At 45.8% G+C, this 22,801-nt stretch overlaps 1 protein-coding gene across 2 annotated transcripts in view; it reads right to left on the reverse strand.

Moving 5' to 3' along the window:
• Nucleotides 1-10,154, reverse strand: part of SEL1L3 (SEL1L family member 3) — a 107,979-nt gene extending 97,825 nt beyond the window's left edge. For both annotated transcript variants that reach the window (XM_055588185.1, XM_055588184.1), the window contains exon 1: nt 9,859-10,154. In XM_055588185.1, the coding sequence (XP_055444160.1) occupies nt 9,859-10,023 (165 nt within the window). In that variant the 5' untranslated portion in view covers nt 10,024-10,154. The remainder of the gene's footprint in view (nt 1-9,858) is intronic.
• Between the last annotated feature and the right edge of the window lie 12,647 nt (nt 10,155-22,801).

Here is a 22,801-nt window from a genome sequence, read left to right on the forward strand (position 1 = left end):
TGAGGGTTTATTCACTTGGCCAGATGTGCCAAGATGTGGCCCCCTTGTTAAGATCTGAATCGAGCTGTTAAGCCCCAGCAGAGTTTAGCTGAAGCCAGGGGCGGCCAGTGCTAATGGAAGCTGGACCAGAGTGGTGAGCATGGGTGAATAACACTCCCCAGTCCAAATGCCCACTCCCCCAATCCCTGGGGCTTCCCTTCCTCAGCTCCCTGGAAGGAGACATTTCCTTATTTAATGATACAATAGGGAGCAGAATCCAGGATATACTGTGGCTTGTTAAATATAATTGTGTCCCTTCTCAGAGAATGACTTAAAACTTCTTCCTCATTCTTTTTACATATACTTTAACACTTAACCCAGGCCCTGTTCTCCACTTCAATTTTTTTTATAAATCACTTAAAAAAATTTTTTTATTGGAAGGTATTGCTTTACAATATTGTACTGGTTTCTACCATACATCAATGAGTCAGCCCCAGGTATACATATATCCCCTCCCTCGTGAACCTCCCTCCCATCTCCCACCCAATCCCACTCCTCTAGGTTGTCACAGAGCACTAGGTTGACCTCCCTGTGTCACACAGCAAATTCCCACTGGCTGTCTATTTTACATATGGTAATGAGTATGTCTCCATGCTACTCTCTCAGTTCATCCTATCCTCTCCCTCCTACACTGTGTCCACAAGTCTGCTCTCTATGCCTGCATCTCCATTGCTGCCTGGCAAATAGGTTCATCAGTACCATCTTTATAGACTCCATACACATGCATTAATATACAATATTTGTCTTTCTCTTTCTGACTTACATCACTCTGTACAATAGGCTCTAGATTCATTCACCTCGTTAGGACTGACCCAAATGCATTTTCTTTAAAGCTGAGTAACATTCCACTGTATATATGTACCACAATTTCCATATCCATTCATCTGTTGATGGACATTTAGGCGACTTCCATGCTCTAGTTATTGTAATAAGTGCTGCAACAAACACTGGGGCACATGCATCTCTTTCGATTACAGTATTCTCAGGGTACATGCCCAGTGGTGGGATTGCTGGGTCATATGGTAGATTCTTTAAATCGCATTTTTATTGCTGATGCTAGGAACTCCGGTAAAAACCTCTTTTAAACAGAGCTGTCTGATTTCCTTACATTTCATTTGGGAAGTGCAGTTAATAATAATGTTCATTAGTTTACATCCTATTGCTAAAAATGCCCCAGCCCACTTTTCTGTGTTAGTAAGTGCAGTATTGGGTTAAATATAGTTTCACTTTTCCTTGGTAACACACAACTTTCCACACCCCAGGCTCCTCATCGTGGAGATGGGTGGTGACAGAGGAGAATGAAGAAGGTATGGGGTATTCTCTCAAGGACCTTCCCTTGAAATTCTGTTTTTAAGGAAACCTCCATATACTCATTTGAAGATCATTTTATTCTCACTGGCTTCAGAGTCTCAAGTGAAGTAAAAGTATATTCCAGGTTGACAGGTTCTGGATGTATGCTATCTGATACAGTAGCCACAAATCATACTAAGCACTTAAACTGAGATGTGTTATAAATGTAAAAGATACAATGGATTTCAAAGACTGAAGACAAAAAAGGATGAAAAAATCTCATTAATAATTTTTACACTGATTTCATGTTGTAATAAGTGAGTCATATAAAATGCATTACTAAAATGTGATTATATGGCTCGGATTTGTGGCTCACGTGATATTTCTACCCAATAGTACTACTCTAGATTTGAAGTCAGAGACATTTCCTGTAAAAAAGGACCATATGGTAATTCTTTAGGGTTTCTCTGCCACTCAATGTTCACCTAGTGCATTATCAAGAAAGCAGCCACTGACAACACACAAGCCAGTGAGCATGGCTGTTGTCCACTGCAATCTTGTTTACAGAAAAAGGCAGCAGGCCAGACTGGCCCAGGGGCCACAGCTTGCAGATCACTGTTGTAGATTGTCAAGCCTTTACTCTAGATAAAGTTTTTGTATCATTAGATACTGTCATTTTTATGAAAATGTGTTCTCATGTCATTATTTTGAATTATAGCCATTTGGAAAGATGACAAGATCATACAATAATCAACAAAGACCACTTAAAGTGTTAGAGTTTTAAAGAACACAGAGATACACTTTTTAAAGGAATAATCACATAGGAGAGATGAGATGAATAACCCAATCAGGCATCATTTTCCTATATGTGTGATTGATGACGTTTGATTTGTTATTTTGCCAAGGGTCTCTTGTGGGCATGTTGACATCTTGCTCATGTTTCTTTCACTAAAAATCTAAGATGAGAAGTTGGAGCTAGGCTGAGAAAAGATAGAATTTCATGGACTGACACAGATGATTTGAGAAGTATGAGTGTCATCTGGGGAACAAGAGAAGAGCAACGTCAGGGATAGGGCAATATTCTTAATATGATGGGGATGTGCTGGCCCCAAAGAGGACCTCAGAGTCACTTTAGTGGTTTGAAGACCATGGTTTAAATCCCCCAAGAAAGTGTTACAGTCTTCAGTCTTGTGGGCACCTATGTGATGTAGGCAGCTGGCATCTTGTGAGTTGGAGCAGACCCAGTGGGCAGCTGCTATGCCGTGAGTCGTGGCTACCTCTGTTATGTACAAAACCAACACCGATTAGTGACACATCACACTCTAAATATTGATTAAGCTGAAGCTGATTTCCTGGCTCAAGTCATGTGTGTGGTTATGAGCTATTTTCTGCCAGGAGAATAAGGCAATTAACTTGAAGAGTTTCAGCTACGGGCATGACACGTGTCCAACCTTCATAGGTATTTTCACATGCCAGGTTGCATTAACATAAGCTAAAAATTACCCCAAACGTTCCTTTCTTTAGATATTATAAAGTCAGAGTCCATGTCTTATTCATTGTTATGTGCCGGCTTCTAAGACAGAGCTCAGCACATATAGAGTTTGGCTAAGTGTTTCTTGATGAAATAAAGTACCAGACATGGGCATTTTTGCCAGAAGCCTCAATGGTCCAACTCGGATCAACTGCCCCACAGTCCCGGAGGCTGCTGCATATATATCAAAGGACTAGATCCAATCTTGAGTTCCCCCTACCCTTTCCTGACATCCACAAGTTCTTTGGTCATGGAGGTGGATTGGCACATCCTTCCATGTTTTCCATCCAGCCTCATTAATCTCCTTCCAAAGAGCCCTTAACCTCTGGCATCTGACCGGGCCCCTGGGTGTTAGAGCTGACCTGGGGGACTGTGAGTGAGGTCAGAGAAGGTGGCACTCCAGCACTCATCATGTTCCTTTGGGGTGGACTTCTCCCATATCTTTCAAACAACTGCCCTACAGTCTAGAACTTTTCCATTTTTACATACCAAAAATACAAATTAAAAAGTTTTAGATTTCCTGTCCCTCTAGCCTCTGTTGGACTCCTTCTCATCTGGCAAGTTCATCCATGTTAATGGGATAATGAAAAAAAATACTGCACTAACGTCATATATCTGCATTTCTATGTAAGCTTGGGGGAGATCATGCCTTAAAAACAAGGCCAAATGCCCTGCAGCTCATAAGCAGCATAGTTGGGGTGTAAAGGACACTGCTGTGCCCCTCAAATGATCATTTAGGCAGCCACATCCACGTTCCACCCGCACACAATGGAGCTGGGCTCAAGCCCTGAAACATCTGTTTATACCAGAAGGAAGCCCTAATCAAAGTCAAACTTGACAACAGTCCACAGAGTCACAAAACATAGATTCCTTTGTCTTTGTCTAATTATGTGTGTTTTGTAATTTTTAAAAAAAGAAAGAAAGAAATGGGTCATTCATGTGTGTTCCTAGTAATAGACCCCAAATTGGAAACCTAACTGCATTTCATTCAGCCTGAGAATCAAGAAACAGATGAACTTATATATCTTTTGGATGAACAAAAAAATCTATCAAAGCCACCTAAACTTTTTTTAGGATGAGTGCATCTCATTCCTTTAAAAATCAGTAAGAGGAAACTCTATTCAAATAACCTTCGCTTGTTCCAAAGAGCTGAGAAAACTTGGTTCTTCTCTCTATATGATCCACTTATTAGTTAAGGAAGGGGCAGAGAGATTAGAAAATCTTAACTCGTCTCTACACCTCGCTTTACACCTCGCTGTGGAAAATTCATTTACACTTACACATGCACATGAATATATCTGATTGTAAACAACACTTGACCGTTTTTCTCATCCCTGTTTATTCTACCCCATGGGCTCTTAGGAAAACCTTGGCTCTTGAGCACCCTCTCTCCAAACTGGCTGGATCAAACTTTCCCTAGGTCAAAAAAGCAACTGCATTGACTTAGAAGGCCCTTGTTTATGACTTGTGCCAACTAGAAATAAGCAAAAATTCTGTTTATGTCAACAAAGCATGCCATTAAGCAGAATGAACAATGACGTCAACTTGGACTTCAAGGTTAAGACAAGCCTAGGGAAACATTTCCCGGCTGACCCAAGTGCCTTCCCCAAACAGAGCTGGCTGGAGAAAGGCCATCACAATACTGATCAATACTCCTTGCTGACCTAATACTCCTCTCTCCCATTTAATATTGTTTGATATGCTATTTCTTTCTAACACACATTACAGGAGGGTAAAAGAGGTTGGTTCAGTTTCATTTCACTGAGTACCTACTATGAGCTGGACACTGGGACAAACGCAGTTTAGTCTTCTCATTCACTTCTAACCTCATCCTCTCACACTAAGTTGCACAGAAGGTCTCCCCTCTAACCTCACAGCAGCTCCATGAGGGACACAGCATTACAGTTAACAGAAGAGGAAACAGAATGGATTCAGAGGGGGTAAATAGCTCACCCAAGAGCAACCAGCTACTAAAAAGCAGAACCAAAATTCAAATCCATAGCTGCTGACTCCAAAGCCTGTGATGGTGTGCCTCCTGCCTCACAGAAACGCCCAAAATGATGCCTTTAATGCACTCACTTACTTCTATGCCTGTCACCACCTTCTGGTTACAGGTGGGATAGTCTTGAGACTTGGCTCACTCTCATCTTAAAAGTGGGGGGTGAAAGGTTAAAATGCCATCAGATCACCATGCATGCATTACGTCTGGGGAGGGGAGACATTATCTTATTCACAAACACACACACTGCACTGAGCCGACTCCCCAGTCCGGGTCAGCCCTTCTTCGGGTGAAGCTAGGAAACCAATACTAAGCCGCCAAAGCAGAACCTCCTCAGCAGTTCCTCACATCCTGCATGCCCTCCTGCCCTCAGTCCCTTTCCCCAGGGAATGGGATGAGCCATAAACAGGGTAACTGAATTTGCTTCAGGCTGCTGCTGCTGCTGCTGCGTCACTTCAGTCGTGTCTGACTCTGTGCGACCCCATAGACCGCAGCCCACCAGGCTCCCCCGTCCCTGGGATTCTCCAGGCAAGAACACTGGAGGGGGTTGCCATTTCCTTCTCCAATGCATGAAAGTGAAAAGTGAAAGTGAAGTCACTCAGTCATGTCCGACGCTTAGCGACCCCATGGACTGTAGCCCACCAGGCTCCTCCATCCATGGGATTTTCCAGGCAAGAGTACTGGAGTGGGGTGCCATTGCCTTCTCCATGCTTCAGGCTATTTATGGTCTACTCCACTCTATCCATCTTCTCCATAAATTGCCTGGGTTTTTTACACCTTCTCTTCTACCTTCCCTCCAGCTGCTTCATTCAGCCAACTAGTGGCTCCTACATGGTTGCCAATAGGCAACCAGAAGGAAAAGAAAGCAGGAGGCAAACACTACCATTTGGGAGCTTTCAGGGGCTGTGGTTGGGAGGCATGAGGAAGCTATTGGCTGATGCGAAGTTTGAGGATGGTCTGTGCATTTCAGACATGCATAATTACTTGCACAAACTGGATAATTGAGGGCCTCTATACCTTGTTTTGAACTTCCTAGGTCCTGTGTTACACAAAGCAAGGAATTAATGAATACTTCTAAAGGGATAACTGACGGTCTGTGGCTGCTTACGGAGAATTCTGTACCAGACTCTGTCACAGGCTCTGTCTGCTAATGAGCCCCACATACATCTGTGACGCTAATGCACTTTTGTTTCTTTGTCCTCTGGTTGTCTCACAAGCGCAAATGTCCACTCGGAATATTTCAGCTCTACAGATGACACCAATACCAGCCGCTGTGAGATTTGTTTTCCCATTTAAGAAAAACAATTATACATTCGAGACTAGAGTTCAGAACAGACAGAACTGCCTTCTCCAAGTGCCACTGTCACAGACGGGGCTGGGCAGCCTCAGGCCATTCTAGTCACGTCTGGAGGAAGGTAAGAGTTAATGATGACCGGGACTGGCAAGGGGCTCTGTGAGGCTGAGCAAGACCTCTATGAACCACACCAGTCAGCACCTGTGACCCCAGTGGAAGCGGTTTCCATTACCTTTTGTTTTCAAGGGCCTCAGCCTCTCTGAGGAGGCTCTCTGCATCTTGACCTTTGGCGACCTCAGAATTTTTTTGGCAGCTGATGGAACCAGGGATCATCTTTTCAGAAATCTGCTTGGCATCGTTCCGTGACTTATCTTTCAGGCCTCGTCACAATTATTCATGCTTTGGCAGTATCCTAGCTACAGTCACAGCACTGTTCTTGGGCTGCTCCTGAAGGTTATTCTGTCCCAGCCAGTGGAAGAGGAATGTGCCCATCACCTCAGGACCCTGGCTCCAGGAAGCATGTCCCCCGTGAGGGCAGGAACTTAAAGGCATTTGTTTAGAAAGCCACTCTGAACCTTCAGCCCTTGTGAACAAGCATGTAGGTAAGGATGACACAAAAGAGGAATCAGTCCCCAGATCACCGACAGTTTGTCTTTGGAATACATTCCAAGGCACACTTGGCTATACTCATGGGCACATGTTCATACAGACTCAAGTGCTGAACTCGGCCAGCTGCCTCTGGGCTGTACAAGGACCCCATCCTTTACCTCTCCACTGCGGTGGCAAATATCTCCTGACTTTACCTTTTTTTTTTTTTTTTTTTTTCTCTTTAGCATTCTGCTTCTACTCTGTGGCTGGGCTTCCTGCTTTGTATATTTTAAGCTACTTTAGACATGACCTCACATCCTGGCCCATCTCACAGTAGCTGCTAATTTTGAGACTTTACTAATGGGCCGTACATCTATGAATGAGGGGAATGGGTTTCAAGCAGCAAAATCCAGAAGGCAATAAGCTAGAAGCCAATGGCTAGAACTGGGGCTCTGGAAGGAGACAGACTTGGGTTTCCACCTTGGACTAACTGTATGTCCCAGGGCAACTAACATAATCTCTCTGAGCCTCAGTTAACTCATCTAAATAGGGATCATACTAACTCCTACCTCACAAGGTTACTGTTAAGATAATGGTTACTGTTAAGATAATTGGATAATGCATATAAATAACCTATCACAATGCAAATTACTAGCAGTGGTAGTATTACTATTATTATTTAGGTTTCCAAATTATGGGATAGCTTTCTTCTTCCAGTGTCTACATATTTCTGAGGTTCTGCTTAGCTATTCTGCTCTCTACCCTCCACCTGTCCACCTCTCTGTCCTGACCAATCACTTTCTCTAGGAATCATCCCTAGATATACAAGATGCACACAATTATGCATTTTCTCAGTTGTTTCATGTTTTTCATGCAGCTGTTTTACATTTTCCCCAATTTGCAATTGAATTTCTCCAAGGTCAAGAGGGGTTACCTTTCAGCAGTTTCTCTGGTAGCACAAAACCTCTAGAGCAAAATCTCTAGCCACTGGCTAGACCTTTAGAACAAAAGGTTAAGCCCATCTTCCAAGTCACACTTTTGCTTCTCTGGGTTTTGCAAAACTTTCTCATTCAGTTGCAAAATGGCTTTCTTGTTTATCCAAATCATTTTTCTTTTACAGTAGCATATCTGAAGCTCATCTGAAGGAAGCACACACAGTCAGGAAGCACTGACATTTCTCTTTCCATGATAATTCCAAAATTCATTCCTTCTTTGTCTGCCAAGACATTCATCCATGCTCTAGTTATTTTCCACCTTACAGTATTTTCTATAATCTTTCTTTTTGGAGCCCTACCTTACCACTTCACTAACTCACCATAGTCTGTTCATAACATCATTTTTCTCCTCTCTGTGATCGGTTCTCTCAAATCCCCCTTGGTCCATAGAGAACTTTTACACTTGCTCCATCATCTGTCTCTGTTCCTGTGGACCACTTAGGCTTTTACTGCTCTCATTTTTTTTTAAATTTCTTGTAACTGTCAAGAAGCAGTCTCTCCTTGCCAGGTCTTGGGATTTCCACGTGGAACTTTCCTGATGGCTCGTCCATTAATGTTTCACACAGTGCTCTACTACATCATTTCTGCCTCTGTGGGTAACCAGCGCATTGTGGACGGGAATCATCTGTGTACACTGAAACCCTGTCATTTGTTATGGCAGTTTTATTTATGAGCCTGTGTGCTATAACCCTGTGGCATAAATATTAAATAATAATATCTCCTGGGTGAAAAAAATCATTCATGTCAACTGACAACTTCTTATAAAAACATGAACTAAAGCCAACCACAAAACCTGGTACTGGCTTATTTTATAATATGAGGGAAAACATGGGCTGCTCAACAGGTAGATACTAAAGCAGAATTACAACTTGCATTCTTACATCCTCTTGCTTCAGGGAGTGAAACAGCCAAGAAGTAAAGAGTATCAAAAGAAACTTGGGCTGGGTGGCAAGTTTCTCTGGAATCAAATTCTAATTCCTGCCAGTTCTTAAGCAGTTTTATCCTCCAAAAAAAAAGTCTCCGAATAATGACAATGCCACATAAATGAAAATAATTCTGGACAATGACACTGCTCATTTTTTTTTCTTTTTAGTATTCTGTGAATTTCCTATTACATCAGTTTCATGATTCAGCATTTTCCATTTCATTTATTTACAGTAATATATGGCAAGATAACCCAAGATTTCAGCAGGATCCTGGAACATAAGGTAGGCTGGCTGGACGGAAAGGGTGTTCCCTCCTGCAAATTTACTATTGTTTAGGAGAATTCAAAGCAGAAGAAAGAAAGCTACCGAAGGAATTGAGGAATATTTCCCCACCTTGTTCTAAGGGTCTAAATTACTCTGGTATTTTAAATGAGTTGGTTTTAAATAATAGGTTACTGCCATTTAGTTGATGACTAAAGCAGAAGCCAAGAAGTGTGCAAATTGTAAACGGAACATGCATGAGCCGAGTGTGTTCTCTGAAATAATTCTCAAGACGCAGCTGAAGTCTCCACTCTGGCGGTAAGCGTGTTACAAAGAACTAGATTTCTTTCTGGCATCCGCAACTTGGCAGGAGTGATCATGGAGGAGTTGAAGAGCGCTGGAAATACTAGGCTCCTCGCCCGGTGCGTCCGCACAAAACGGTCCGGGCCATGAAGACCGGGTGGAAACTAAAAGGAGGGTCGAGGCGGGTGGCTTTGGCGGAGAGCAAGAGGCGAAGTTGGGTACGGGAAGGAAAGGAGCCGCGAGAAGACTGTCAGGGAAGCCCAGGACTGGCGGGGAGGGGGATGGAGAGCCGTGCGCTGCAGGGAGGGAGGAGACGCTGGGAGCGAGGCTCCCAGGTGAAGTGGGGAACAGGACCGGGTCTCCAGAGGAACCTGACTCGGGTCTAGAGCGGGTCTCGGAGGAAGAGGAACGGATCCCGGCGAGAGTGCAGCGCCGCAAGTCCGGTCCACGCACCCCTCTCCACGCCCCGGGTACCCATCCCAGGTGCCGGGAGCGCCCGGGATGCGGCGGCAAGGAAGAGACAAAACTAGCCGCGCCGTACCCGCCCGCGAGGCGGAGGTCCCTGGTCGTCCCCACCCGCGTCCCCGGGGCCCCGCGCGGAGGGGAGGACCCGGGCAGGGTCCGGCGCTCACCAGGTAGCAGAGCAGGAGCAGCGCGCAGGCAGGGCGCCCGCCGAGGCCCGGGGGGACGCCGCCGCTCGGGGGTGCCATAGCTGCGGCCCGGGGGCCGACCGCGGGCGACGAGGGCTGCTGCTGCCGCCGCCGTAGCCACGCGAGCCCCGCGCCGCGCCGCTGCATGGCGAGGCCGCCCGGATCCGGGCCGGAACAGGTCACCTGGTGCAGGGACCGGCCCCCGCCCGAGGCGCCACCTTCCCGCCCGCCCCCGGCCGGGCGGCCGCCGCGCGCGGGGCCACCTGCCGCCGGACCCGCCGCCGCCTCCACGGCCGCTCCCGCCGTCGCCGCCCCCGCAGCCCCAGACGAGCGCCGGCTCCTCCCCGCCTCTCAGTCCACGTTCCCTCCCTCCCCTCCGCTCCCGGCCCAGCCCGCCTCCCGGCCGCTCCCTGCGGCCCCCGGGCATCCACCCCAGGGGGCAGCCCGCGCCCACGCAGGTGGGGACCGACCCCAGCCCCGCCCCCTGACCGCCACCCCCAGTTCCCGGCCCGCTCCGCTTTGCCTTTCTTTCCTTTTCTCCCCAACCACCTCCCCCCCCCCCTCCCGCCGCCCGCCTTCCGCACTCTTTCTCTCCGCGATCCCTCTCCCCTCCCTCCGTTTCCCATTTTCCCCTCTCTCCAATTCTCTCACTCTTTTCTCTCTCTTCCTAACCTCCCCCTGCTTTTTTCCCCCACTTTCTCCCTTCTCTCCCAATCCGCTTCCTCTCTCCCCTTCCTCTTCTCATTCTCTCTCCTGCACATCCCGTCTCTCCCACCCACTCCTGCGGCGGGTCGCGCAGCCCAGTTCCCGCCCGTGCAGTGGATTTTTGTTTGGTGGCTTTTTTGGCGAGGGCGCCATTCCCTCCCGGCGCAGGGCGAGTGTGCCCCCTGGAGTCGCGCCTCGCAGCGGCGCAGCTTCCAGTCTTTAAGGGTGGATTTTGACCCCTGCCAACCTCCACCTGTCCACCTGCAGGGGCGGGGTCGCCTCCCTGCCTGCACAGTTTCAGCCCGGGTTGTGCCGCACCCTGCCAGCTGGTTCGCGGCACGTTCTGGATGCTTCCCGGGGGTTTTGTGCCCGGCTGGCACCGCCGCCGCCGAGCTCTTTGTTTTAATTGTCCAGAGTATCGGCGCCCAAAGCGGGTTTGTGTTTGATTTGCATTCCTGTGCCGCGGCTTCCACTTTGGACCGAAAAGAAAATGAGTTAATTAGGCCAGTGCAATTGTGCTCAAGCCCCAAGTGAAAGGGGCGAGGCTCTTGAAGTGCACAAACAGCTTTTAAAAAAAAAAAAAATCCAGCACAACCTCGGCCTTGGGGACTCAGGTTGGGATGGCTTATCGCCGACATGAGTCCTGCCGCCCGCCAAGGGGCCAGGCTGGACTGAGGGGGCCCCAGCTTGCGCCAGCCCTGGCGCTCTGGGAAGCGTGTGGCTGTGTCTAACGGCTCACACAATTGCTTGGGCCCGCGGCTGCTGTGAAACAGTTAACCAGCCCTCGAAAGTTCTCTAAAGCTTCCCTTTGGCACTGGTGGATTTGAGCGGATTGGAACTAATAATAGATTGGGAGCCTGAGAGGACACCATAGCAGGTCAAGTCCCGACAGGCATCAGGAGAGAGTTGGTGGTGAAGAGAGGATGCCCAGGGTAGGGTTGGACCAGCTTTGGAATCCCCTGTGCCTGGATATGCCCTCAGCCATCTCTTGTGCAGCCCTGGCCACACTCAGCAACTCAGCTGAGTCATTCCTTACTTTTTTTAGGTCACCTAGGGCTGTGGCCCTGGGTCAGGCTCTTGGCTCCAAGTCACTCACTGCAAAGTAAAGTCTTATGTCACCGGTTCTCAAACTTCAGTCTGCCTTACAATCACCAGGAGGGTTTGTTAAAACCCACATTGCTGGGCAAATCAGCTAGAATTTGGGGTTCAGCTGATCCTGGGTGGGACTTGCTAACAAGCTGGGAGGTGATGCTGCTGCCAGTCCAGAGACCCCATTTCCGGAACGACTGGCTGATAGGAAAGGGTCACTCTGCTCCCCCTTCATCCAGAAGCAACCACATTAAAGCGTTTGAGGATTTCTTTATTTTATACCTTGTCCCACTTCCACAGACCCAAAGCTCTTAAAATTCTCCTGTGTGATGTAGAAAACCATTTATTCTATCAAGTGTCCAAAGGGATAAAAGATTTGGTGGCTTTGTCCTAGATTATATACATATTTTTTCTATCAGTATAGTAGACTATAGTTTTTTTGATTTTTTTGTAATTGGAGGATAATTGCTTTACAATATTGTGTTGTTTTCTGCCATATATCAACATGGGTCAGCCACAGGTGTACATATATCCTCTCCCTCTTGAACCTCCCTCCCATCTCCCACCCCATTCCACCCCTCTAGGTTGTCACAGAGCACTAGGTTGAGCTCCCTGTGTCACACAGCAAATTCCCACTGGCTGGCTGTTTTACATATGGTAATGAGTATGTTTCCATGCTGTTTTTTCTAGTTCATCCCACCCTCTCCTTCCCCCACTGCGTCCCCTAATCTGTTCTCTATGTCTGCGTCTCCATCGCTGCCTTGAAAATAGGTTCGTCCGTACTTTTTAATGCTTATGGAAGACAATCTGTTCCGGTTCCAGAGAACTGGACCTCATAGTGTTTCTGGGGGTCCCATCTGTCTTCCAGGACCTTCCAGAGATTTTCCCTCTTCCTTCATTATACATGGTTTAGACTGGTCTTCGGGGAACTGAATTCTTGGGTTGTTTGTAATCAGGATACATGGAATGAAAGCTTTCAAGTCTTGTGAGCTTTAAAGGTTTGAATTTACCTAACTCTAGCCAATGTGGAGGCACCCCCTAGGGAACTGGCTCTTGTTAACCTGATGTAGGCCATGTCTCACTTTTTTATCTTCTACTGCCTTCCTACTGTGTGTCTGGCTCCACCCCAGGTACTGGCAATCCTGAGGAGCAGCAGGCAGGCAGAAAACTGACCCAAACACAATTTGATCCTCTGGAAGTGACTTTCAAGTTGCTCTGTGGTCCAGGACAGGAGGTGATGGGATTGACTGATTAATTCTGTACTGCAGAGGGGCAGAGAAAGAGAAGGTCAGGATTTCTATTCACAGTCGACTATGACATTTTGATCCAGAAGACAAAATCCGTTATTGCCCTTGCCTCCTCTCTAGAGGTTTGTGTCATTAATTTGAAAGGTGTGGTCTGGTTTCAGAAGAAGTCTCTTTATTTAAAAATAGCCTCTTTTCCATTGCCCCCGTGGAAGGGCTTAAACTTCCACCATTACAATTCATTGGTTTGAATTAAGTTTTAATACTCCACTAAAATGTGAAGGCCCCTGGAGAAAGTGTATTAATGTGATATCTCTCATTACTGCCAAAGCATAAGTCAGTTCATCACGTGCTCTCTAAGGAGACAGTGGAAGGTGAACGACTCCATACCTGAACATGGGAAAGGAGAAAGGCAACAGAGTCTGGAAGGAAGATGGCAGCCTCCCTTATCTGTGGAGGAGCACCCAGAGTCCTGGAGGGAAAAGGACTGGGGAGGATCTGCTTGCCTGGGTGGATGCTGTGTAACATCCGAGGCCAGTAGTTCTGACTCTGGAATGGTTGTGTGTGTGTGTGTGTGTGTGTGAGCGCCCACATGTGTGCGCGTGCTCAGTCATGTCCCACTCTTTGCAACCCCATGGACTGTAGCCCGCTAAGCTCCTCTGTTCATGGAATTTTCCAGGCAAGAATACTGTGGTGGGTTGCCATTTCCTACTCCAGGCTGGAATTGTTGGAGATCAGAAAAATCTCAGAGAGCAATGTCATTTGGCCAACTATTAACTTACCAAGTAAAAATATTTAAGCCAAACCACCAAACAAAATACAACCCCCACCCCCCATACACAATCTTCTATCAGGATTATTTCATTAACAAGACAGGGCATTTTTGCCAGCAAAAATTAGGAAGGAACTAGCATCATAATAATGGGGAAGGAAATGGCACCCCACTCTAGTACTCTTGCCTGGAAAATCCCATGGATGGAGGAGCCTGGTAGGCTGCAGTCCGTGGGGTCGCTAAGAGTTGGACACGACTGAGCGACTTCACTTTTACTTTTTACTTTCATGCATTGGAGAAGAAATGGTAACCCACTCCTCCAGTGTTCTTGCCTGGAGAATCCCAGGGATGGGGGAGCCTGGTGGGCTGCTGTCTATGGGGTCACACAGAGTTGGACACGACTGAAGCGACTTAGCAGCAGCAGCAGCAGCAGCATCATAATAAAAGGCAGTCCTTTAAATTAAATATAATTTGCTTGTGAAAAACTATCTCATCTCAGCCTCATTTTGCTGTGGACAAGTAGAAATTTACCTTCAGATCAGTGATAACCATTGCTGGGCACTTGGAAGTCACATTTCTAAACACTACAGATGTGTAGGGTCAAGAGTTCTGTTCCTGCAGAGACCTGGGGTTACAGATGTAGGGTGGGGAGAGTGCTACATAGGAAGCAAAAATATTTCTTCTACCTGCTCCTAAGGCCCAGGCAAATGCCACCAGCTCCAGGGAGCTCCCCTCATAACCTCAGGTCAAAACTTTAATATCTTGTAGCTCAGACAGTGAAGAATCTGCCTGCAATGCAGGAGACCTGGGTTCAGGCCCTGGGTTGGGAAGATCCCCTGGAGAAGGGAATGACTACCCACTCCAATATTCTTGCCTGGAGAATTCCATGGACAGAGGAACCTGTAGATTAAAGGGCTACAATCCATGGGATTGCAAAGAGTCAGACATGACCGAGTGACTTTCACACACACACACACACACACACACATAAATACAATATAATGGAAAATAATCTGAAAAAAATATATATATATATAACTGAATCACTTTGCTGTATACCTGAAACTAACACACTACTGTAAACCAACTATATTTCAATTTTAAAATGCCACTAAATAAAATTATATACCTATGAAAAAATCAACTGGTCATTTCTCTCTGTTCCCACTAAGCATTGCCTGCAGCCCTTTAATCCTGCTTTATACTGTAGTTAGTTTGATGTCCATTTCTCCTCCTCAGATGGACTGTGAGCTCCTTGAAAGCAGGGGTTGTGTCTTAATCAGCTCTGAGTAATCCTCTCATGCTTTGCATAGAAAGTTCCTAAACAAATTCCTTGAATAGAATCAAATCCACTATCTTCCTTTTCCATTTTTCTTCTCTCTTCCCTCTGCTGTCTTCCTTCTTCTTATCTTCCTTCCTCCTTTTCCTTTTTTATTTGTTCCTCTCTCCCTGATTTTCTTCTGTTAGAACACAGTCGCCCTCCCCACCCGAATCTCCCACCGCAGTCAGAGGTCTCTGGCGTCTTCCCACCTTCTTCTTTCTTCCATCCTTTCTGCAATTTCAGATATTTGGAATCAAGATGAATGAACTGTGACATTTGCCTTTTACATCAAAATAGAAGAGCAGAACGGAGACGGCAATGGCACCCCACTCCAGTACTCTTGCCTAGAAAATCCCATGGATGGAGGAGCCTGGTAGGCTGCAGTCCATGGGGTCGCAAAGAGTCGGACGCAACTGAGCGACTTCACTTTCACTTTTCACTTTCATGCATTGGAGAAGGAAATGGCAACCCACTCCAGTGTTCTTGCCTGGAGAATCCCAGGGATGGGGGAGCCTGGTGGGCTGCCATCTATGGGGTGGCACAGAGTCAGACACGACTGAAGCGACTTAGCAGCAGCAGCAGCAGCAGAAGAGCAGAAAACAAAAATAGAAGAGAAGAAGGCTGTAAGAAGACACACTCCCATTCCAACCAGCAGACCATGGGATTTCTTTCTGCCAAGGACAGCATTCAGGATCCAGCTAAATTCTGCATGGTGTTTTTAAATGTTCAGTACTTCATTTTTCTTTTGACACCTAGTCTTTACCTTCCCTCCATCCCAGTTCTATCTCTGTTTTATCTGTATATGGACCGATTACTTCCTGTTTCTACCTTCCTTAGAACATCGCACCAGGTACCATCCTCATGTCTGGATTGCCAGACCTTGTCCTTCAAGCCTCAAGCAGACCCTTCCACTGGGCCCCAGAGCCCTTGCTCTGAGAAGTTGTAGTGAAGAGGCAATGGAAGCTCTTGTGTCACCTCAGACTTTCCCTGTGTATTTCTATGGGGACGCTGAAGGTCTCGGAATCATTCGGTCTGTAGCTCTGAAATGAGCTCTATTTCTGGGACTGTCAGATGAAATGCTGTTGCTCCTAGTTATTTTTGGCTCTTTGCCCTTCTGAATAGGTGCATATTCAGCTCAATGCTCCCCCCAACTCTGAGCTGGGAAAAAGCAGGCGGTTTCCCTTAGCCAAGCCTCCTCCCTTCCGTGTTGGGAACACTTGTCCCCTTAAGCATCAGCTGTCATCCCTGGTCCGCTCCCAGGATGTTTGGGCAGTGTCCAGGTGAGCAGCAGGGAAATCCACTCTCTGGCCACTGATGAAGAGCTCTGTGAGCTGAGCATCCCCGGGAAGGTGCAGCCAGAACCTCCTCACTCATACATAGATCTGCATCTTGCCCTTCCGAGGCACAGCTGAAAAACTTCTCCAGATCCTTGGGGGAATCTGAGATGGAGGGACATGTTTCAGGCTCAGTGAGCAAGAAACGTTTGTACACGGTGGGTCTGAGGGAGGAAGGTGCTCTGAGATGCGGAAGGTCAAGAACACATGTCCACAGGTGGAAGGATTTGTCTTTGATTGTGCATGTTAAGAAGAATGTGTGCGTGGAAAAGGAGCAGAGTGGAGAGGAGTTGGGTGTAAATGTGCAGATCCGCTCAGGGTGGAGAATGAGAGGAGAGAGCCACTGGGCACCGAGGGAGAGAATGCCAGTGTAAATAATTGAAGCGGGAGCATGGGTGCATGCAAGAGCATGGGGAAGTGGCTTATGTCGACAAGTCTTGACAATATTTTATAACTACATCCTGCAACTGCATTTGTGATACTCAGGCAGTCATTAACATTGACTTAGGACTTTTCATCTATCCGGTAATATGCAGTATCCAGTAAAGTGTAAAATGTCAATACCATCCTGGAAGCTTAGTAAGGTCCATATAAAATCAATAAAAGCATAAAGTAAGAAAAGCTAGACAAGAGTCCTCTTAATAGCTACTTATCTCTATAGCTTTTCACGGAGAAATTTCTTTTTAAAGTTCTTATCAAGTATGACTTTGATGCATTAATTCATTTAATCCTCATGAGAGCCCTGAGAGGGGATAAGCAGCATCGTCATCAGCAACCTCATTTTACAGACAAAGAAACTGAGTTGTTTACAAGATCCCAGGTCCGCAGCTGGGAAGCAGCAGAGCCAGGTTGGATTCAGTTCTGCCCAAGGGCTCGTGCTCACACCACTTCGCTGAACTCCTGCTGGGAGTGGGTGTTGGAGAGGCAGCAGGTGTTGTGCGCTGTGTCAGGGAGTCCCTGCCGGGTTTTACACTTAGGTATCTATCAGGGCTCCACCCGGTGCTTGAGGACATGGACTGCCAGCTCAGACACCATTGTCCAGGTGTGCTGTCCCACCGCTTCCAGCTGTGTGACCCTGGGCAAATGACTAATTTTTTTCTAAACTATCTCCATGTCTGTAAAGATAAGGATGAAATCAGTGGACCTACCCATCTTCATGGTGGACCATGAAGATGGACCAACACCATCTTCATGGTGTTGCAAAGGCCGAGTAAGGTATCATAAGTGGATGCATTGTCCATTATCAAGCCCTAGAAAAGAGTAAAGCATCCTTTGGATATTATTCATGCTTGTCTACTTCAAAAAAAGCTCACAAAAAAAGACATCCCCTATAAGACCGTGAAAAATAATAAAAGGTTAATGAATAGCTGTGGTAGCATGTCTCCAAAGATGACCCACCCATAGACCACATCTCCCATTATAAGCTTGCAGGGGAGGAATATGACCCCTGGGGGAAGTCAGTGGCCATGTGTGAACTGTGACCACTGGCATGAAGTGAGAAAGTCCAAGCTAGCCATCTGGAGGGAGACAGGTAGCCAGCCTCCAGCCGTTCCAGCCATCTCATGCATGAGCAAAGCATCCTGCATGTTTACCCTAGCTCAGCCTTTAGATGACTTCAGCCCCAGCCACCATCATGCTGAAACTGCATTAGCGTCCCCAAACAGGCACTGCCCAGCAGAATCCTGTCAACCCACTGAACCATGGCAGATACAAATAAACTGTTTGAGACACTGAGTTTGGGGGTTGTCTATTCACGGCAATAGATAACTGAAACAGTGCCCCAGGCTAATTTTTAATATTTTAACTGAACTGTGTAGTTGGCTTTGAGCTTCCTGGCATTCAAAGCAGAAAGAGGAGCAGGGTGGATTATACGCACTTCTTCTTGTCTTGAGGTACTATGATTCACTTGAATGGATAGTTGATCTGACCCATCTCCTTGCAGACAAATCAGAATGAAAATTAAACTACCCTGCTTACATGACAATCTCTCCTATTTTTACCAAAATTACAATTGCTAAGATTCTATAATCTGCCTTGCTAGAGTGAACCAAAGAATTTCAGGTGTCATTAAGGAGAAGATGTCCCTTGCATTTGGCTCAAATCTTTCAGAATAGAACTCAAGCCCATTTTCTCCTGTTTGGTTCCCAGTGCATCTTCTGCCTCCTCCCTCATTCCAATCCCAAATTAAGTCACAAACAGGCTTGGTGACTCCGGGGTCCTGAGCAGCCAAAATTAATGATTAAAATAGAAATGCCAGAAACAGTTGAAACAGAAGCAGATTGGATGATTTATTCAAACTTTCAGGGAAAATTACTATTGAGCCCAGAACTGAAATTTAGACCTGTGGCTCCTAATCAACTAGAATGCAGTGCTTCCCTGGTGCTAACCCCCCAAAACGGGCACAAAAGACATAAAATATATACCAGTGCTCATGTCTTGTGTCCTTTAGAACCCATGCTCTGGAAGGTCAGGAACCATTTCCATCTTCTGAATAGTACAATGTTTAATGCCTTACTGCTGCTTATTAAAGCTTTTCTTCATTAAGTGACCTTCCAAGTTTATGGCTATAAACCACCTCAGATGAGTGTGAGTCAGTGGTTTCCATTCTTTCTGGTATGACCTTGACACTTGGGACCAGAAGGCAATCAATGCCCAGGACATTCTGGGGAGTATGGATTGGCACATGGGGTATTGGAAGTGACCTCAGTCACTTGGGACCTGAACTAACCCCACGTAGCCCTGTAAAGGTAGTGAAACTTGTCTTTTGGGTCCTGAACCTCATTTTCTATATTCTTCCCCCTCGTTTGTCTTCACAATTGGACATCAAGGTCCTTATGCTGAAGCTCCTTGTGGATAGCCTAATGGTTGGGAGAAAGGGCCAGACTCACATCCCAGCTGAGTTCCTTAACCTACATTTGCATAAACACTTTCCAAGCATCAAGACATTTCATAATCCAGTTTTAGTTCACTGCTTCAATAGTCCCATGGAGCAGGCGGTTATTGGTTGAACTGTGTCCTCTAGAAAGACAGGTTGGAGTACTAACCCCTGGTACGTGTCAGTATGACTTTATTTGAAAATAGAGTTTATGCAGATGATTTCCAGTTAAGGTGAGATCATAAGAGGGGCCCTAATCCAGCACTACTGCTGTACTCAGAGAAGACGGAAATCTGAACATAGGCATGCGCAGAGGGATGGCAGTGTGAGGATGCAGAGAGAAGACGGCTGTGTGAAGACATCAGTAGAGATTGGAGTTTTGCTACCACGAACCAAGGAATGACTAGGTCTATGAGAAACTGGAAGAGAAAAGGAAGGATCCTTGTCTAGAGGCTTCAAAAGGAGCATGGCTTTGCCAGAGCTCTGATTTTGGACTCTAGCCTTCTGGAACTGTAAGACTATTGTAATGTCTATTGTTTCAAGCCACCCAGTTTGTGACATATTGTTCTAGTGGTGCTAGAAAACTAACATATAGGTGTTATCATTTTTCTTATTGTTTTTTTATTCCATGTCTTTGGGTCCTTACTGTGTCCCAGGCTCTGTGCTGAGCTCTGGAACCTGGACACAAAGCTTTAGGTAAATACAGAGCAAATCTGAGACCCTGAGCCATCTGGTGAATTTCCACACTCATGCCCTTGTGTCTCGGGCTCGATCCAGCCATCCCCTACCTGTCTGGTGTGTGCTGGTTCCCACAGCTGGCTGAGAGACAGACGATACTGGCACTGGAAGTGCTTGGGAGGTCTCCTGACCCGTCTTCCTGCTTTTCTGGTTTTCCAGGGGTGCCCACTGAGGTTCCGAGGAATCTTGCCACCTGCAGAAAGGCAGCCTTGGGCTCCACCACATCTTCTCCCTCCCTGACTCTGATTAATTCATGTTATGAATAAATTCAACAAACAACAAATGTTTGTCGAATGAACACTAAATTATTAATGACTGGTAAAGAGAATGTGTTATGCTTCCCAGAGGTATTTGAATGTGGAACAATGCTTTCACCCAGAAAAGGGAATTTCTGGGCGTGGAATGGGGGTGGGAGTAGGGTGGACCAAGCAGAGTGGGGATTTGGGGACGAGCGCAGTCTTCTGCAGGTCTTTTATCTTATATCTCGAAAGTAACTTCTGTGTCTGCTCAGGATATGGCTGGCTGCCTTCGAGGATTCTAGAAGAGGGCTGATGAAGAGCTGGGTCTGCCCCATACTTTGGGAGGCCATGCAGGGCTGTGACCAGTACCCTCCCGGATGCAGAAGGAGGCACTGGCCTCATTATATGCATGTACCACGGCTGCTGTTTTAAACTCCAATACTGCTGAACAATTCAGAAATAGATCCATTATAGGTCTGCTTTAGCCCCAGGGCTTTAACACAGGTCACTAGAAAATCCAAGATTGCACAGTAATTCAAACTCTCGAGAGGGAAAAAAAAAATTCTCTTCAGCACTTCCTCACTCACCTCCCCCCATCCTCACCCTCAACATAACAGAGAACACCTCTTCATTTCTGTAGTGCTTTGGAATAAATAGCTCTTACATTGAACTTGAAATCTAAATTTTTCTTCAGCTATTAATTGATAAGAGGAGCTCATTTTACCTCTCATGCTCTGAAGTAAGATTACAGTGTAAATAAACTGGGTCAGGTTTAGCAGGATGGACGTGAACTGTTCCCTAATTCCTTTTAATCTCTGTAAAGGAATAACTAGGATTTGGACATCAACATTCAATAAGCAATTATGTCGCCCCTTCAGACTCCATCTAAATCAGTCCACTGTTCTCTCAAAAAGAATCCAACGAACTGCCAAAGCGTGCTTTTAAATTGCAACCTCCTTGGTTTGTTCTGGCCCCTGAGAGGAAGGGAGGTTGTCGGAGGGATTTGATTTGATTTATATTAATTTTTAGAGTATCAGGAAATTTCTTGTTTTACTTGACATGGATCAGGGAAAAGGGGTCAGTAAACAAGGTTTTCTCAACTACTGATCGCTACACCGTGCTCAGCATCTCAGGAGCCTGCTTTCTCATTTTCTCAGTGCCTTAGAATCATTATCTAATTATTAATCTCACCCTAGAGTTCTGAGGAGCTTATGATGCCCATTGAAGTTAATGAAGGCTTTTACCTATAGATCTGGCACTAAATCATTGTGACTGACTGAGTACCCACAATCTGGTAGGCACTGATAGAACTGGCAGAGGGGAAAAAGAATTTAAAACAGAAGGAATTAAGAAGAAGAAGAAAGAGAAAGCGTATGGAAGGAGGAGGGTCGAGAAACCAAACCCAGAGTGGAACTTCAAAACAACTCATTAGGAAAATGGGGCAGTTAAGGAAGAAATCACCAAGTAATCTGCTTACACTTTAATTAATTATTCATTTATATATATTTACGTGGCACACTTTCTCTAGGGAACCCAATGTGCTTTGCAAACGTATTAAATAATTAACTCTCTCAAATCTGAGTGAAGTGGAAAGGCAGTGAAAATATTCCAGGAAGAGCCGAGCAGGTTGGTGAGTGATGACCAGATGTGTTGCTTTGAAAAGGCAAATCCACATGGTACCTGGCAGAGACCACAGGACACAAGGCTTCTTCTGGGGGCTGACATTCTGGAGGTCTGTCTTAGCACCTTCCAGAGTAAGCAGGGTTTTTTTTTTTTTTAATGTAGATAAATGATGCTAGAAGGACAGACAAACACATAAATGGAGATGAATTACTATAGAAATCCAGTATATTTTTGAGAGAAGCTGTTATTAGAAGAAAGTCGAATGGGAAATGTTAAAAAAAAATACTGCCTTCAAGACAAAAATAAAAGGAAGTATTTCAAATCAAGAACATCAAATATGGCATTAAATAAAATGAAACTGCAAAGGCCAAACACCCAATGATGAGCCATAACATTTACTAGGCTGTGTTTGAACATATTTTCAGTTTCTAAAATTGTATCTTCACTGCACTGTTGACAAGACACATATTAAAAAAAAAAAAACAAACATACCTTTAACACAAATGGTTTAAATATCTCTGTGGGAAGTATAAATGTATTTGCCAAATCATCAGAGGGCAAAACCAAACAAAAATCATAGGAAATGAAAAAAAATTAAAAAACCGAGAAGTGAAAGTGGCAGATACGTGGCTGTAGTGAGCATGGCTGCAGAATGAGTAGGGTAGCCATGTGCTGCCCTGGGCTAAGGCCTCTTGGTCAATTACAGGAAGAGACTTCAATTCACTGCATCTTACAGTTGATAAACCGGAATCCACACACATAGAACAGGCATGGTCCTTGGAGAGATCAAAGTGATTAAAACCACAACATGTAATCATTCACTTACCTATCACCCAGTGACACACAGCCCAGCAGCTAATGTTGAGATCTGGCCAATTAGCCTATAGGAAGTCTCAGTGTGGGAGAGAGATGGTAATGAACAAGAAGACAGGTTTTCTTACCTCCTTAAAATGAAAGATGACCTTACCCTAAGTCCATTGGCAGG

Source organism: Bubalus kerabau, chromosome 7 (assembly GCF_029407905.1).
Source record: "Bubalus kerabau isolate K-KA32 ecotype Philippines breed swamp buffalo chromosome 7, PCC_UOA_SB_1v2, whole genome shotgun sequence".
NCBI lineage: Eukaryota > Metazoa > Chordata > Mammalia > Artiodactyla > Bovidae > Bubalus > Bubalus kerabau.